Below are 17,986 nucleotides of genomic sequence, written 5' to 3' on the forward strand. Positions count from 1 at the left end.
TACTCATCAGAACAACTTTCTAGGTATAACGGAAAAAGTTGATACGAGGAACAAAATGATTGGGCTAATCTCTTTCCTGACGTTGGCAGCGATGGTAAAATAATATAAAATAATATCTTAATGAAACCGTGATGTTCGTTATTGATGTTTCATGTGGCTTCAGATCCTGTGCCAAAAATCCATGGACGTTGAAGCTCCGCATGATGTTGAGGTCGCAGCTCCAATGCCCTTGGACGTGGCCCCGCCCTTGAAAACTGTTCAGGAACAGCCCTTAGAGTTGCCGGCTGCCATTTTCGACATCCCTCAACCGTCCTTGTCTCTGGTTCAACCAACTATCGAGATGCCTAAAGGCGCCCCAGAAGTGCATGATGTTCCCCACGCTGACATCGGATTCTCAGGGAATATCTTGAAGGAGAAGAAAGTAGTCCTCAACATCCCTTCGCCGGTCATCGAGGCACCAAAGCCCATCGTCCAAACTAAGCCCGCCCTCTTCAGGGTGCCTCAGGCCATCTTCGTCATTCCCAGTCCCGTGGTCCAGCACAAACCCATGGTTTACAAGGTGCCCCACACTCTCATCGTTCACAGGCCAGAAGTGAACCTGCAACAATATCACGTGGCTATTCCGCAAATGAAGGTCGTCAAGGGATCAAAGTCTGCTTACTCCCAACCCATCCCTGAAATCTATAAAGCTAAAACCTCTAGTCCCGTTTTCACGAAGGTGGATTCTAAGATCCAAGCTGTTCAGGGCTTTGGTGAGATGATCGCGGACATGGAGGCGTCCAAGGCAGCTTCCTTCCAAGTGGCCAAGGATGTGATCGAGAAGAGCTTCAATAACAAGGTGGCTCGCGTCTCGAAGACTTTACACGGCGCTATTTAGCAATCTGTCCTGTAGCGTTGTTATTTTTTTAAATCTGTATTTATTACTGTAAATATTTACGTTCATGTAAATAGGCCTACCTGTACAAAATAAAATTGCAATTTTTAAAATGAAGAGTTGAGACTATGGGTGGACGGTGTGTTATTCGGAATCCATGCGGCATCTTATTGATTTTACATTTAAAGGATGTATCAGTAACCTTGTTACTACTTACGGTTCCGGGTTTCGCAAATAAAGTATTGTATGCAAGAAGATTATATACATCACTACATTTGCTCTTTGTAGCAGAGTTAATCAATATATTAAGTTCAGAAAGAAGCCTACGACAAAGTTACAATTTATTCAGGACCAGCAACTGTTGCATTACCAACACTGCTGCTTCCGAGGGAAGATCCTAATATTCCCCTTAAAAACCTCTACTGTCAGAGGTACGCTAGACGTACGATTTCATGGAAATGATCAACAGGATCCAGTGGAATTTTCGATGAATCTGTTTTAAAAATTTGGAGATAATTTACTGATAATTTATTGACATTTCGTATTCAGTATAAAACCAGATGTCCAAATGGTCCTTATTAGAGAATTAATAATCAGCAACCTCAAGATGGGTAATGTTTCCATCGTTAATGTACTGGCTGATAAACCAAAATTAAGATTTGAAGAATTGTTGGACTACTGGGAGCTGTTTGAAAACCCTAGCGTTCAGTACCAAAATGAAGTGGAGGAACGTCGAACGAGTTTTGTATTCTTCTAGTAAATATCTAATTTTGAATTTGGCCAGGTTTACTTACCGGGGGCTGAACGAATTAAAATATACACTCCAATTAAAGTGTTAAGTACTGACAGAGTAAAATTATTTCTTGTTCAAAACAAAAGCTGACTGTGCAGAAGGGAATTGCATAGTTGCTCTTAGGAATCGCGCATCTGGAGCAGGGTGGACACTTGCAATGACAGCCAAATAACTAAAAGAAAAAGGTGTGTTAACAATTTAACTAGTGAAGGTTATTTATTTTTAGAGAAACTATAATTTCATAAATTGCTGCGTTTATTGCAAATTATACTCGGTCGAGAAACTTCCGTGTGGCCTAAAAACTTGGATCAAGAAGTTTATTTCCCTTGACATTCAGAAGTTGAGATTTCAAAGTAGAATTCACATAAAATTAAGTGAAATTAATTCGTGGTATCTTATAGATAAACCTATTTTTAAGTTATGGGAGGGTAGAAAGTGAACTGGAATATGAGCGATGCATGAGACAAACCCCGCAATCATTTATTCTCTTTAGAAAATGCAATTTATCATATTAGAAGAATTTATCAAAAAATGGTAATTTAATGACCTAAATTAAGTACCAGAGTATTAGGCTTATGTTTCACGTATAATTTTTACTTTTTTAATGTAATAAGAGTCCCTTACTCCTATATTGTAGTTTCTTATAATGCATTTAGGTTTTCTAATAAGCTTACGAAATTGGTACACTCTTTCTTGTGAAATTTGCCTACTTAGTATGTAACGAAAAAATAGCGCGCTCGCGTCCCAACAATATGATTTTATATCGAACAATTTTGTTTGAATTTTCTACCCTACCTTATAGATTTGGATAAAAATTAGCCTTAAGGGTTATTCTGGTCGATAAGCCGAATAAATTTGGGTAAAAATCTAAATTCAAATGGGTAATTTGGGTAAATTCATATCTAATGTCTAAATTTGTTTAGATTTACCAGGTACTGGAATTGGATGAAATTTAAATACTTACCTTAATCCAATTTAAATATTTAAATTTAAATATTTATCAAAATTTAAATATTTACTAAATTCAGATATTTACCTGAATTTAAGTATTTACACAAATTTAAGTACTTACCCAAATTTTTATTCAAATATAAGTACTCACCCAAATTATTACTCATATTTAAATACTTATCGAAATTTAAATAACCGATTTTAAATACCCAAATTTACATATTTACCCAAAATTAGATATTTACCCAAAATTAGATATTTACCCAAAATTAGATATTTACCCAAAATTAGATATTTACCCAAAATTAGATATTTACCCAAAATTAGATATTTAGCCAAAATTAGATATTTACCCAAAATTAGATATTTAGCCAAAATTAGATATTTACCCAAAATTAGATATTTACCCAAAATTAGATATTTACCCAAAATTAGATATTTACCCAAAATTAGATATTTACCCAAAATTAGATATTTACTCAAAATTAGATATTTTTCCAAATTTAACCATCGTTGTTTAAAAACAATTTCAATAATTTCATAAGGGGGGGGGGGCTTAGAAACTTCGATTTTGCAATGTTAATATACATAGAGAAATATAATATTTTAGTTTGCAAAAACGTTTTCGGTTGCCATGGTAAAACTAAAGCCCATCGCATTTTCTCCCTTTGGGGTTTTTTAAGTTACATGATGGTCTACTTAATCCGTGAATGTAAACAAAATCTATGAGTTACACCTCGGGTAGTCTCCTTGTTAGTGTACCTATGTACATACTGATGTAAGGGATGTACATGCGAAGTACCGAAGGAATGAACGTAAATTCAGTCGTAGAAAAAAGTAAATAACCACTAATTTATTAAGTGTTATTAGTTCTAATTTTTTCGTCGCGTAACCATTTTACCCAAAAATTGCACCACTTGCTTAAAAAATTAAGTAATACACGTGGACGGATTTGAAAAAACCGTGGGGGGGGGGGGGGTGTCCCAATGGTTGGTCTACCTGCCCAAAAATCCTGGCACCGCTACTGTATCAAAAGGCTGGAGACCAGTTTATTTCAAGTCAGTCAGTCCTCGATAATTAACTGTTCAAATACTGCCAAATATTCGTCTACTATATACTATTGTCAAAATCAAGACAGAGAAAGGTTTCGTACCGTTGCCGCGACATAAATGGAAAGGATATTAACTATTTTTCCCCCTTCAGAACCAGAGCTATCTAGAAAGCGATTCAGTTACCAGTAATTTGGATCTTGATTCTTGTGAAGTTCTTATAGCTGAGGTAGACTCGGTGACTTTCAATCCTACAAATAGTAGTCAGGCTTCAACTGAATTCATCAATAACTTGCATGACAAAATTGATGCACTACAAATCGAAGTAGGTTACCTAAATCAAGCTGTCAACATTGGTTTTTCAATGCAAGAAAATGTAAAGGTACTATAAACTCAAAATATAGGTCCAATTAGGAAAACTAATGTATGTTGCATTATATGAAGGCATATGAAGCTATAATACCAACGATGGACGCAGATTCTGATGAAATTCCCATTGAAGTCCAGAACGGGGATTCTAATGTAGCTTGTGATGAAATTAAAATTGAGGACCAAAATAAAGCTTTAAATTTAGAATCTGATGGCCAACATGAATTGAAATTTCACGAGAATAACACATTTCTAACTGTTCGTATTATATATACCTGCGTAATAATGAAATACATACAGTTAAATATTTTTCTTAGTATTTCAGACCTTTCGTGATTTGAAAATTTCTATAATGGATCATATTCCGGATGACTATGTTTTCACTGCGCTTGATGGTGTATTTACAATTTCAAAGCTCAATGTTGAAAATGGTCTCATAGAAAAGTCTTGCCGAATAAATCAGGATCTGACACTTGGAAAAATCATTATACATGGGAAATCCCTACAGGACAGCCATGAACAAATGAAATCACTACCGCAAATGCACAGTGCTGAAGACATACCTAATTTTCTGAAATCTTTTAATTCGTATAACATTTGCTCCGGAATATATTCTGAATATTTAATGACCAATTTTCAAAATCAAGTTAAGAAGCAAGGATAATTAAATATGTTTGATAATGGGTTGCATTCCAATAATTGCCAAGTAGTAAATGTTAAGAAAACTAGTATTCAGAAAAATAACATGGAGAGCAGTGGCTTGTGTGAATCTTGTTATAAATATCGCCAAACCCTACTTAAAGGTATATTACGAATGAAACAAAAGTCAACCAAACCTGGTGAGAAAAGACACAGTTGCATGTCTAGAGGACAGCTTCAACAAAAGTTAAAGACCCAAACTCAAACAGCAAAATATCTTAGGAAGAAAATTAAGAAAGTGAGCGATAAAATGCGAAGGGATAACAAAGTATGTGGACAAAACTTAAAAGAAAAAGACAGCCAGTTATTTCGCTCTCTACTTGAAAAGAATCTAATCAATCTGCCAAAGAATTCCTTTAAGCGACTCTTTGTTGAACAACAGCTTGCAGTGTTAAATTTAAAGAACAAGAAACAGCGTCGTTGGAACCCACAAATTATTAAGTGGTGTATACATTTATATAAACAATCAGCCCGTGCATATAATACTATGGCATCAAGTGGAATTTTTGAACTACCATCAAAGAGAACCCTTTACAATCACTCTTCGCATATTGGATTGACATCTGGCTTTACAACCGAGGGTATACTTCAGGCTAAGCAAGCATTGATTGCGAGCTGCAAAGAAAGTCATCAACAGTATGTATCTATCATTTTAGATGAAATTAAAATTAAAGAGGATATTATATACCGTGCAAACACTGGAGAGTTAGTAGGATTCAGTAATCTAGATGATACTAGCAACGAAATTTTGGAAATTAAAAACCAAAATGAACAATTACCAGAAGTTGCAACACATGTTTTGCAGCTGATGATTCGGAGCGTAACTGGACATTTTAAATTTCCCCTAGCTTTTTTCCCATGCAAAGACATGTCTAGTGATATTCTCCATTCCAAATTACTAGAGGCGATTTCGAAGCTTGAATTTCAGGGAATCAAAGTTGTCTGTGTAATTGCTGATGGTGCCTAGTACCAATCGTAAAGTTTTCCGCAACTTTGTAGAAGATGGATTTTGTTGTGATGAAGAAAGGGGAATATTTTGAACTGAAAAAATCTAAAGGTCTATCTCTAACTGAATTCGGTTAATGTAACAACGCGTAATGACGAATGCGAGATACAATTAATACAAACTTTATTTACAAAAAGAGGAAAATAAAATGTTACAAAAGGGGTCTACAAATTAATTCGCCGCGACTGGTTTTATTAACGTACAATAATACTAGTTGCAGTTTTCATTCCGAGTTCGCGGGAGAGAATTTTGGGCGCTGTTGGCCCGTTGCTGTTTTAGCGTTATTCTGCCTTTTTTCTCTCCAATTTAACAAAAGGTAGCTCGTAAAAGATGCTTTACAAAAGGTGGGGCAATATTTCCAAGAAAAGCGAAAAGGAAAAAAACCCAAGCCGGACTGAACGCTACTGAAGCTACTTCGGGTGGTAAAGGGGAACGAGTGTCCGATCGTCACCGTCGGCTAAAGAACGTGCCCGCGAAAACCGGCGTTGGAAAATGCACGCTTGTAAAATACAAGGTGTAGGTTTTCGTCGCAAACGTGTAAAGGGTGATATATGTATATAGATTCACAAATCAAATTTAAAAAAGAAAAATAGTAAAAAAGGGGGGGTTTGTTTTAACAGATTCCGGCCCATTGGACTGTTATAAGTCCAATCAAAATAAACATTAAATTTCCAAAAGGTATAATAACTGAATAGGACGGCGCAGTTTTGTGCCGTTGGCTAGTCTTATTATGCAAGATCGCACTTGTCCGTCACGACCTCTAAATGTTTGATCGATGATGCCTATCTTCTAAGCCAGCCTGGGCATCTTTGGTTCTTCAATTTGCACGACGTGACCGATTTCTAATGGCTTAGTAGGAATGTTTGTAGTTCTGAAGTGGGCACTGCGTAGCTCTAAAAGATAGTCCGTTTTCCATCTTTTCCAAAACCCTTCGGTGAGGGTTTGTTGATATCTACACCGAAGCAGCAAATCTCCTCTGGTTGAATTCGGCACGTTGTTCTGCCTTGCCGACCTAGTTGGCAGACTGGTCAAACGATCTCCGACCAAGAAATGTGCGGGTGATAATGGATAGGGTTCACCTGGATCTTCTGACACGTCGGTCAAAGGGCGAGAGTTAATTGTTGCTTCTGCCTCAATTAGTGTCGTCTCGAGTTCTTCGTAGGTAAGACGCGCGCGACCTAGAACTTTACGGAGTGCGGATTTTACGGACCTGATAAGGCGTTCGTAAAACCCGCCCCACCAGGCCGCTCTATCAGCTATGAAAATCCATGATATTTGCGAGTTAGCTAAATGCTGCGTGAATTTTGGATTGTTGGCTTGCTGCCAAAGCTCGCGTAATTCATGGTCGGCGCGTTTGAAGGTCTTCGAGTTATCCGAAACGATTCTTTGCACCGTTCCTCTGTGATTCACGAATCGTCGGAAAGCTAAAAGGAAATTTTCTGTTGTCTGATCGCTCACTAACTCAAGGTGTACCGCACGGGTTACCGCACATGTAAATATGACGATGTAACACTTCGACTCGTCGCGCGTATATAGCGGACCTGCGAAGTCCAAACCCGTAGTGTTGAAAACCGGAGCCGGTCTGACTCAATTATCCGGCAGTGGCGCCATCACGGTGTCCGAGGGCTTCACCCGGAAGTAATTGCAGATGACGCACCGTTTAAGATTTATTGTGACCGTCAAACGACCTTTTATCAGCCAGAATTTTTCGCGTATAGCGACTAGGGTTTGATTTGTTCCTCCGTGCATAACTTTCTCGTGGGCGGCGCGTACGATTAAGTCGGCCAGATGATGCGTTGGGGAGAGAATCCAGGGATGACGTTCTTCGTAGGAAAGCTCGCTCTTCTGCAGTCTTCCTCCACCCCCGGTATGTATTTTTACGGTACGGGGGTATATAAATCCATGTAATCTTAGAATGGGCGATTGCTTAGGAATGCCTTTGCCGTCTTTTAGCTGGCGAGTTCTCCAGTTCTCTTGTTATTTTTGAATTTGAGATTATGAATTAGTCTTAACGCAAAGGCGGTGCTTCGATACAGTCTTCGCAATGAGCTATACATCTTGATGGGTAGTATTTCTTCCGGAGCTACTGTTATTAGGTGCGTGGTTTTACGCAATTCGTCCGCGACGTTATTTAATTCGGCGTCTTCAACCTCATCAGGAAGAAGTTCCGACTCTCTGTGGTTCCTCAAGAACGGAGGACCTTCCCACCAGAGTTTGTTAGCCATTCGGTCGAGAATCTTAAGACCACGCGTTGGGAGATCGGCGGGATTTTCAATGCCTTTGAAGTGATGCCAACTTGCCAGTTCGGATACGTTCTGTGATTGACAAGTTTTGCGCCTAGCAGCGCTCCCATTAGCTCAAGGCGTGGGATGGTTAGGGACTTGACTGGTGCTACACGCGATTTTGATGTAATGAAGCTTGTTTTTATCTCTCCCTTCGCCGACTGGAGCCTAAAGTACACCGCGGCTGCGTAAGCGCGCGGGCTTGCGTCGGTGAAACAGTGTATTTCCAGGGAGCTATCTGATTCAACCTTGCCTTCGAAATGGAATCGTGGAACTTTGATTTGCGTCAAGTCTTTGAGCTCTGCACACCAAACGTTGAATGTTTTTGCCAACTCTTCGGACAGTTCTGTATCCCATGTTATATGTTTTTTCTTTTCTTTCCATAGCTGCTGGAAAAACATCTTTCCTCGAATCGTGTATGGCGTGATTAGCCCTAGGGGATCGAAAATCCGAGCCACTGATTTGTGGACCCATCGTTTTGTGTTCCGTGGCTCTTGAATAAATTGGAGTAGAGGACTTATGTTGAATGTCCACAAGTCGTCTGAGCTATTCCACGCCAGACCCAGTACTTTGGCTTCGGAAAAGGCGGTCATGCTCGGACCATATCCGATTTCTGGGTTGTCGTCCGAGATGAGACGCTGTAAATTCGTCGAATTGGATTTCCATTTTCGTAGTTGCATGCCAGCGGAACTCATTATCTCTTGACAGTCTTTGATTAACTGATATGCTTTGTTATCGTTGGCGGCTCCAGAGACCATGTCGTCTACGTACATTGAATCGTCCAGGATACGGCTCGAGTCCGGTTTTGTCGTCTCGAACTTTTTGGCGTGCAATCGTATTACGGCCGCCAATAGGAATGGAGAGCATTTGACTCCGAAAGGGACGCTCGTAAAACGGTAAAGTTCCAAGTTGGAGCCTGTTTCCGGCTTGTCCAAATCGACCCAAAGGAAGCGCAATACATGCCTGTCCTCTTCTCGAATGCGGATTTGGAGAAAGGCTTTGGCAATGTCTTCGGTGAACGCCACCTTGTTTTCGCCGAATGAAGGAGGATGTCATATAACTCTGGATTGAGGTTCGGTCCGACCTCCAGGTATTCATTTAAGGATGGAACTCCGACGGCGTGGGCGGAAGCGTCGTAGACGATTCGCGTTCGCGTGGTTTCGCTGTTTTCGCGTACAACTGTACTGAATGGCATATGATAGATGAGATGAGATGACTTGGCTCTTGGTAGGACCTTTTCGATGATTTCCGAATTGAGCTGTTCCTTGAAGATCGAGTTGTATTCCTGAAGGAGAGGCTTGTTTCGCAAAAGTCTCTTGTATTGATTTTGCGAACGAATGGAAGCGATCTGAAGGTGGTCACCGAGCTCCGAAACGTTAGAGTTGAAAGGTAGGGCTGTTGTATAGCGCTCGTTTTTGTATACGGTGTTTTTCTCGAAGTTTTTAAGAATTTGGTTGTCAGTGTTGACATCTTGGTCTTGGTCTTTTACGCCGAAAGACTCGTAATTCCAAAAGCTTTCGAGACGGTTTGATAAATCGTCTTCTTGACCTCTACAGATACTCGCATGATTGTGACTGTATTAATTGCTATAGTTGATGAACTGACAGCCGTTGGACCTTGTACAGTCCAACCGAAAATTGTTTCCATTCCAATTAGCGTAGATCCAAAGCGTTCGATTTTGCCATTTAAAACCAAAACTTTTCCAAGGTAATCAGCGCCAATAAGAACATCGATAGAAGGCGAGTCTCGTCTCGTCTTCTCGAGTCCTACTGCATCTGCCATCAATAGTCCTCTCTTTTGGAATTGCTGCGCTAGTTCCGAGTCCGGAACTGCGAACACTGATCCGCAGATTTCAGGGATCTCATAGGCTTCCAGGCTTACATTTTGATAGGGATCGTGGCGACTCTTCAATTTGAGGAGTACCTTTCTTCTCTTGCTTCTTACGGCGTTGCGAGCGCCGAAACTATGCAGGTCGAGCGTTTCTTCGCCCATCACCTCAAGTTCAAGTTGTTTTGAGACGCTCTCTTTGACAAATGCCACGTGGCTTCCAGAATCTAGAAGGCAGCGCACGGGACGCGATGGCAACTGCTGTCTGGAGGAGGATTGACCCTGCGCAAACTGCGGCCGCACTGGCTGCTACTTTTAAACCGGTGGTTTCCGGCTCGCTGGGTTTTGTTGGAGTGGGATCTGGTGGCTTGTCACAGATCAAATGGTGATGCTTATGACCGCACTTACGGCAGTTCATGGATCTAGGATGGTAGTCTCTTAATTGATGGCCTTCCCGTAGACATAGAAAACAGCGCCTTTTCGTTATTAGGGCGTTCTTTTTATCTTCCAGGGACATCTTGTCGCAGCTAGATGTTAAATGCTCGGTGGCGTCGCAAAATAAACAGGGAAGCCGCGTAAATCCGGTAGTTAGCGCACCTGAACTGGATATGTGTTTCGGTGACGGGCGTTGACTGCGACTGCTGGTTTGGCCGGGTAAGCTCGATCTTTCGGATTCCGATTTCCCAAGTATTTTAGCGCGCTCTCGGCTAGTGATTTCCTTTTGAAGGAAAGCTAATAAATCTTCTACTTTAAGGTGATTGACGTCTGCATACGCTCTGCTGAAGGCTAAGTTTATCTCCGCTGGGAGCCGGTTCGTTATAATTGGGCATAAAAGGCTGCCGTAGGTGTCGTTTAGGAGGCCTAATGACTTTAAACTTCTTATCTGGATTCTACATGTGTCATGTAATTTTCTTAGGTCTGCCACGTCGTTAGCCTCTTTAACTTCAGGTAGCTTTAGTAGGTTTTCCATGTGTTTCCCAATTAAAATAGCTGGGCTGCCGAACTCATCCCTCAATATTTTGATAGCTTCATCGTAATTCGCTTCCGTTGCTGGCAACTCTTCTATTGCCCTAGCGGCATCCCCTTCCAAGAGATAAACTAAATACTGGTACTTTACCACTTTGTCGTAATTACAGTTGTTATGAATTTGATTTTCGTACGTGCTCCAGAAGGTTTGCCAGTCACTCGATTTTCCGTTGTAATGTTTGATTTGTAACTTTGGAAGTTTGACTGTCGGCCGTTGGGTATGTTGAACGGGAGGTAGAAACGCCATCGTCGCTTGGTTCTTTTCCGTGGTGAACCGGGTGGCCCGTATCATTATTACCGTAAGGTCGTCCATGTATTCCTGAGTGGTTAATAATTCCTTTTTAAGGTCTTTTTCATCCGTGATGTGTCCCTCGATTTGTTCGAAAATTGTCCGGAGCTCTGGCTCTTTTCTCTCTAGCACCTTCAAATTTGCTTCGATGACACCCGCGTCCGGATTTTCTTTGTTTAATTCAGCATCTAGGTTGTCTTTCACTTTTGTAGTTGCTTGCTTCGTACTCTTTCTTCGTGCCCTTAATCTGGTTAAATCGTCCTCCATCGTTGTAATATAAAGTTCCGTATAGTATCCGAATGTTCTAACTCGCCGTTGTTAATGTTCCCGGGTTTCGGCACCAAATTTCCCCTAGCTTTTTTCCCATGCAAAGACATGTCTAGTGATATTCTCCATTCCATATTACTAGAGGCGATTTCGAAGCTTGAATTTCAGGGAATCAAAGTTGTCTGTGTAATTGCTGATGGTGCTAGTACCAATCGTAAAGTTTTCCGCAACTTTGTAGAAGATGGATTTTGTTGTGATGAAGAACGGCTTATTTATTTCATATGTGACCCACCTCATCTCATCAAAACTGCGATAAACGCATTTAGTAACAGTAACTTTCACTCTAAATCAAAGAGACTGTGTAAAAATGGCCAAGAAATAGTTTGGACAACCATTGTGAAACTTTTTGAAAAGGATTTTCCAAAACTATCAAGTTGGTGCCAAAACTTTCCAGACACCATGTTTATCTAGATTCGCACTCCAGAATGCGAGTTAATCTTACAGCTCAAATATTTAGCGAAACAGTTGCCAATGCTCTAAATTTTGAATTTGGAAGTCAGTATTCTGAGACTATTAATTTTATCAAAACTATGAATAAGTTTTTTGACATAATGAATACTAGAAATTTTAACCAAGGTATTTATAAACGAAATACAAATTTACTCTCATTTAAAAGCGAAAACGACAGCAGATTATTTTGCTAGAAGGTAGTTTTGTCAATTATTTTCTCGACTGGCCAAAAAGAAGTTGACTCATGTGATAACTAAGGGGAATATTTTGAACTGAAAAAATCTAAAGGTCTATCTCTAACTGAATTCGGTTAATGTAACAACGCGTAATGACGAATGTGAGATACAATTCATACAAACTTTATTTACAAAAAGAGGAAACTAAAATGTTACAAAAGGGGTTTACAAATTAATTCGCCGCGACTGGTTTTATTAACGTACAATAATACTAGTGGCAGTTTTCATTCCGAGTTCGCGGGAGATAATTTTGGGCGCTGTTGGCCTGTTGCTGTTTTAGCGTTATTCTGCCTTGTTTCTCTCCAATTTAACAAAAGGTAGCTCGTAAAAGATGCTTTACAAAAGGGGGGGCAATATTTCCAAGAAAAGCGAAAAGGAAAAAAACCCAAGCCGGACTGAACGCTACTGAAGCTACTTCGGGTGGTAAAGGGGTATGGAACGCCAAATGTGTCACAATTTGCCCAAATTATGCGCGTTGGAAAATTCGGCGCGCAAAATCGCGTTCTCCAATCCGGGCACAGAAAACAAGTTTTTAACCAATCAAATGCGTAAAATTTTTGCGTGCAAAAATATTTCGATGCGTGTCAAAATATTTCGGAGGGTTATTTAAAAATACCGAGTCTTTTTAACGCGCAAGGCCTGTAAGCCAATGAATTTTAACTTTACATATCAAAATTTGAATTCAACCAATTAGGTTTGAATTGAACGTAAAGGCGGAGTTTAGCGATAGTAGAAAACATTTCAGCACGCCAAAACCTTTAGCGCGCAAAATTGGTTCCTTGCGGGTTAATTTCTTCAATGTCATTTGCACTTTCCCATTGGTTGATATTTGTAAACGAGCACGCTATTGGCTTATTTAGGACACGCCCAATTTTTGAAATTAAAATTTTGGCAGGTGCGCAAGATTTTAACGCGCTAAATTTTCACCCGTTAATAATATTTTTGGCGAGTGCAAAATCTTACATTTTGCATTTCATAACGCGACCAAAGCAAAATTTAACGCGTTATATTTCGTTTCGACGCGCAAAAAAATCGCGGTCATCAAAATATTTCGACGCGCTGAAAAAAAAACAACGCGCCAATTCCAGAAGCCGCGCATCAAAACTCGCTTCCGGCGTGCAAGAAACTCGCTTCTGGCGCGCAAGAAACTCTCTTCCGGTGCGCAAGAAAATCGCTTCCGGCACGTAGTAAAATGTGGAATTTATTTTAGAGATTCGAAAAATAAAGCGCGAAAATAAAGATTCTCTTTAGTAGTTGTTTAGATAGTTATATAAAAGATGTCGCTTATTTTTCTTTTAACCTAATAACTTAAAAAACAGTGTCTGATTATTAAGATATATTTCAAACTTTCAATAAAAATCATTATGAAACCATAAAAATACTAAAAGTACGGAAAAACTTGTACTTAATTCGTGAATGACCTTTAAAAGCTGAAGGGGATCGTACGAAGCACTAAATGTGGTAAGGGCCTTTCGCTAATAAAAAAAAGTTCAAAATCAAATTTCATGGGAATATTACCTCCTGTCAATTTTGAGGGAAAAATTGACCAAAAGTTAACTAATAATAGCTAGAATAATAAAACAAAAATATTGCGAACAAAATAATCATATTTTTGAGAATATAAAATTATTACAAATGAAAAACACAAGGTAATATTTTTAAAGGGACTACCTCACGACCATTATTATAGAAAAATAATTTTTAGAGACTCGTTTTTAACGCCTAAAAAGTGGGTACATGTCACTTCTTTAAAACCAAAATACACAAGAACAAAATTGAATACAATAAAAGCCCACATCAAGTACAGTCTTTTGAGACCAAAAAATATTTTTTTAAAAAATAAGGTATTTTGGGTATCGGCAATCAAACTTTTGTTAATAAAAAACACCTTAAAGGTTATATTCCCTTTAAGGGGGAAGATTACTATGGTCATTGCCTACTTTATCTTTAGTTCGTGTAGTACTCTTCTATCTTTGTGTTGAAACTTAATTATAAACAACTAATAATAACTAAAATAAATTTGGCAATCTGAAATTGAATAACCCCGGAACTAAACAAATTGAGAATTTCCCGATAATTCAGTCAGGAAGGACGTTAGATCCCGTTAACTACTGATCTTGGAATTACCAAAACTATTTTGAGCACTATATGTTCGATCAGTCGGATGAAATATATAATTACAGAATGGATACATATTTAAATTAAAACGTTCTATTAGAACTAGAAACTGATTGACTGACCGGTTAAAATACTAAAGATTACTGCCTTTAGGGAAATATCAGAAATGTTTTATCTTTTGAAGAAAATAATTTGGGAACTTCGAATACCGATTGCTTCTCTACATAAAAGACTACTGTTAGAAGCAATGTTATTCCTACGAAACGTGCCCAAGGCCAGACGACCAAAAGTATAACAGGAAATTCGCAAGAGAAAGTGGAAACAAGGAATTTCTCGGAACAAAAGGAGAGAGTTCTCCGATAAGACGGGTGGAGGGGGGAGTCGAAACTCCATGTTCGCACGGAGAAGCTAGGGTAACCTAGGGGGGTTAGCTCACCCTCCCATGTGAATAGCGGTGACCGTTCGGACGAGGAATTTTTCTCTCCGTTTTCCCAGAATTTTGAAATTCCGGAAACCGTTCGCACGTTCTTTTTCTGCACCGATTTTACAACACACAGCTATTTCAATTTTCTGGTGCTCTAATCACGATATTATCTTTAATCATGATTAAATCGGATTTAATCAATATAATCATGATTAAATCGGATTTAATCAATATAATCATGATTAAATCGGATCTAATCAATATAATCATGATTAAATCGGATCTAATCAATATAATCATGATTAAATTGGATTTAATCAATATAATCATGATTAAATCGGATCTAATCAATATAATCATGATTAAATCGGATTTAATCAATATAATCATGATTAAATCGGATTTAATCAATATGATCAATATAATCATGAATAATCACGATTTTATCATTCAATCAAGATCAAGATCTAATCAAAATAATCACTATTCAATCATTCAATCAAGATCAAGATCTAATCAAAATAATCACTATTCAATCATTCAATCAAGATCAAGATCTAATCAAAATAATCACTATTCAATCATTCAATCAAGATCAAGATCTAATCAAAATAGGGCCCCGCGAATCTTCGATTTACTATTCCACTTCGAATATTTTCGCGAATAATTCGATTCGATTCGAAGATTAAAGCTATTACGAAGATTCGACATTTGTTTTATCATTTCCGAATATAGAATCGAATCAATTTGATTCGGAGTAGTCGAATTGAATAGCGAATCTAGTTCGATTCGGGAATTTAGTACGAAGCGAATATTCGCTTCGAAAACCCGAATAATTAAGAGTCGAATCGAATCGAACCCGATTAAATATTTGATTTTACTACGCAGCTATTACGACTTCAAACGAGAGGTGTGTTTTTTTAAAGCAAATGGCGGCTTTTTTCCGGGTTAAAGTAAATATTACTCGTTGGTTTTTTGTCGTCTCCTAAGGTTTTCCATTTTTTGCCGTTGGCGACTTTTGATTTTAGATATACACGGCGCTACGAGCGCGCGTGTTTAGTGGTTTTTGTCAAGAATTGTAGGGGTCATCGTTTAAGGTTGCTTTGGAGGTAATATTCCCTCTCATAAAGAAATAATCGGTTTTAATAATTTTAAGTAATCGAATCAAATTGTTTTATTTATTGTTAATATCTCATTACAATAGAAAAAATTGAAAGTATTTGTAATATAAAGTTATATTTTGTTATGTAACAACAACTCTTGATTTTTTCGCGCCCAAATGAGTGTTTCAGCATTGTAGTTGGAAAGAGAATATCGAAGATCGGTGATTACTTGAGAGCCCACAGAGTTTACCCTTTCTGCTGCGCAATTGGTAGCTTGAATAGCCAATAATTGGCGAGCGGCTTTGGATAGTAGAGGATAAATGTGACATTTGTGTTTCCAGTAGTAAAGTGGGTCGCCACCGCGATCAAACACAGGTTCCTTGACGTAGTCTTCAATCTCATTATGTAATTGTTTTGAAGAATCATTTTGCTTCGTCGATATGTTTTGTTGACTTCCATGAACTTTGTGGAATAAGGCGTCTAGTAATGATCGATCCGCAGTGATATTTTCACCAGTGTCGCTGTTCGGCAACTCGATATCTTGACCTGAAATTTCAGGTGATTGTAATATATTACCATTGTCTTCGTTGTTCCCAACAAGGTCGTTCAAGTGACGTTTTACATCCACAGTTTGCAGGTCGGAAAATAAAGAGTTTTTAAATCGTGGGTCTACAAATGTCGCGGCAAGCAAGTGCTCGTTAGTTAGATCGAAACGGTCGTTTAACTGCTTCAACATTTCGTCCCTGAAGGTTTTAACTCCTTTGGCCGATGCTTTTTTTACTTCATCTTTCAGAGTGGTTATTAGCGGAATAATTAAACTGACCGTGACCGATGTGTCGGCGCTGAAAATTGTCGTCGCTTCCGCCATTATCTTTAGAATTGGCAAAGACGATTCCAAAGTGTCTTTCAATTGTTGAGTTAAAGCCGATGGTGGACTCTTTGCGCAGTTTTTCTTTTCCGTACATTCCACAAGCGCTAGAGATACAGCAACTTCATTTTCCTTCAACCAAAGTAGTAGATTGTACGTACTATTGAATCTAGTTACCACGTCTAGTGGGGGCGAAGATTCCGCCAATTCGATGTCAACTTGATGCTTGATTAGTGATCTTGCGCCTACTGTAGATGAGTGAAAGAAAGCACCAATTCGATGAGCATGCTTAATCAAATGTTTTATCATTATTTGAACAGCCAACGCCCCGTTAATCGAAAGTTGTAGTTTGTGAGCGACACAACCTAGCCATTTTACTCCCAAAAGTCTAGCAGTACAAGGCATGGAGTTAGTCGTGTCTGTTGTAGCGTAAAAAACTTGAGACAAGGGTATATTGTAGAGGTCAAGTTGTTTCCTTATAATATTTTCCGTAGCCGCCGAAGTATGGTCTGCGTCGCGAATTTCTAAGTTTGACACTGATAGGCATTTGGAGTACAATGACCAATCCTGCTCGCATATGTAATGACCAGTAATTACCAAATAGTTACTGCCGTTTTTGCTTTTCCAGTGATCGAAAGTTATAGATATGCGTGAAATATCAACATGACTTTTCAGCGTTAACTGCAGTTTCTTTTCCAGGTCCATTCTCATGTCCTCTAGTCTTCGAGACAGGGTTGTAGGATGTGGGGGACTGTAATGGTTGTTAGTTAGTTCGGCACACAATTGTTTAAAACCGGAACCAGCGACAGCTTCAAAAGGTCTACCGTCAGCGACGACGTAGTTCAGAACGGCTTTATCATATTTTTCTTTGTGTTCAAGTGGCAATGTCTTGGTTTTCTTTCTCTGCATTTCACTTGAAGTTGAAGGTAGACACAGTGGACGTTTTTCTGGATATTTTGCCAATGGCGAAACGTCTTTTTTAGCCGATTCTTTTTTCGCTTCCTTGTATTGCTCTGGGTGTTTTCTTAACAAATGGCTCCATAAATGAGATGTTGTCCCACTAGATTGGGACGATAACGTCTGTTGACAAGACTTACAACGATGCTCATTACCACTTTGAATAAAATATATCTTCACTGTCGACATAATTACGAGTGATATAGCTATAGCCTTACAATTGTGTTACGCGATTCACAATTTCAATGGCGACTTGCCAGCATTAAAAAAATCATTTTTAATTGAGGTTTTTTCATAAACCGGTAGGTTGCGACCTACAAAATAAATTTGTATTTTGT

At 38.9% G+C, this 17,986-nt stretch overlaps 4 protein-coding genes across 4 annotated transcripts in view; 1 reads left to right on the top strand and 3 right to left on the bottom strand.

The window, feature by feature from the left end:
* LOC149954294 (uncharacterized) overlaps positions 1-17,986 on the top strand; it is a 92,153-nt gene that overhangs the window by 30,726 nt on the left and 43,441 nt on the right. The gene's annotated exons all lie outside the window — the stretch shown is intronic.
* LOC149954296 (uncharacterized) lies at positions 6,531-10,015 on the bottom strand. Its single transcript, XM_090169877.1, has 5 exons — positions 9,588-10,015; positions 9,108-9,537; positions 8,272-9,048; positions 7,797-8,056; positions 6,531-7,140 (listed from the first exon to the last, which is right to left on the bottom strand). The coding sequence occupies exons 1-5, from the start codon at positions 10,013-10,015 to the stop codon at positions 6,531-6,533; spliced, it is 2,505 nt and encodes an 834-aa protein (XP_090026003.1).
* LOC149954297 (uncharacterized) lies at positions 10,026-11,432 on the bottom strand. The gene has a single exon (XM_090169879.1). It carries the CDS (start codon positions 11,430-11,432, stop codon positions 10,026-10,028), a length of 1,407 nt encoding a protein of 468 aa, XP_090026005.1.
* Positions 15,954-17,837, bottom strand: LOC149954298 (zinc finger BED domain-containing protein 4-like). The gene has a single exon (XM_090169880.1). The coding sequence runs from the start codon at positions 17,835-17,837 to the stop codon at positions 15,954-15,956; it is 1,884 nt and encodes a 627-aa protein (XP_090026006.1).

This window comes from Leiobunum rupestre, chromosome 3 (assembly GCF_980474605.1).
Source record: "Leiobunum rupestre chromosome 3, qqLeiRupe1.1.hap1, whole genome shotgun sequence".
Taxonomy (NCBI): Eukaryota; Metazoa; Arthropoda; class Arachnida; order Opiliones; family Sclerosomatidae; genus Leiobunum; species Leiobunum rupestre.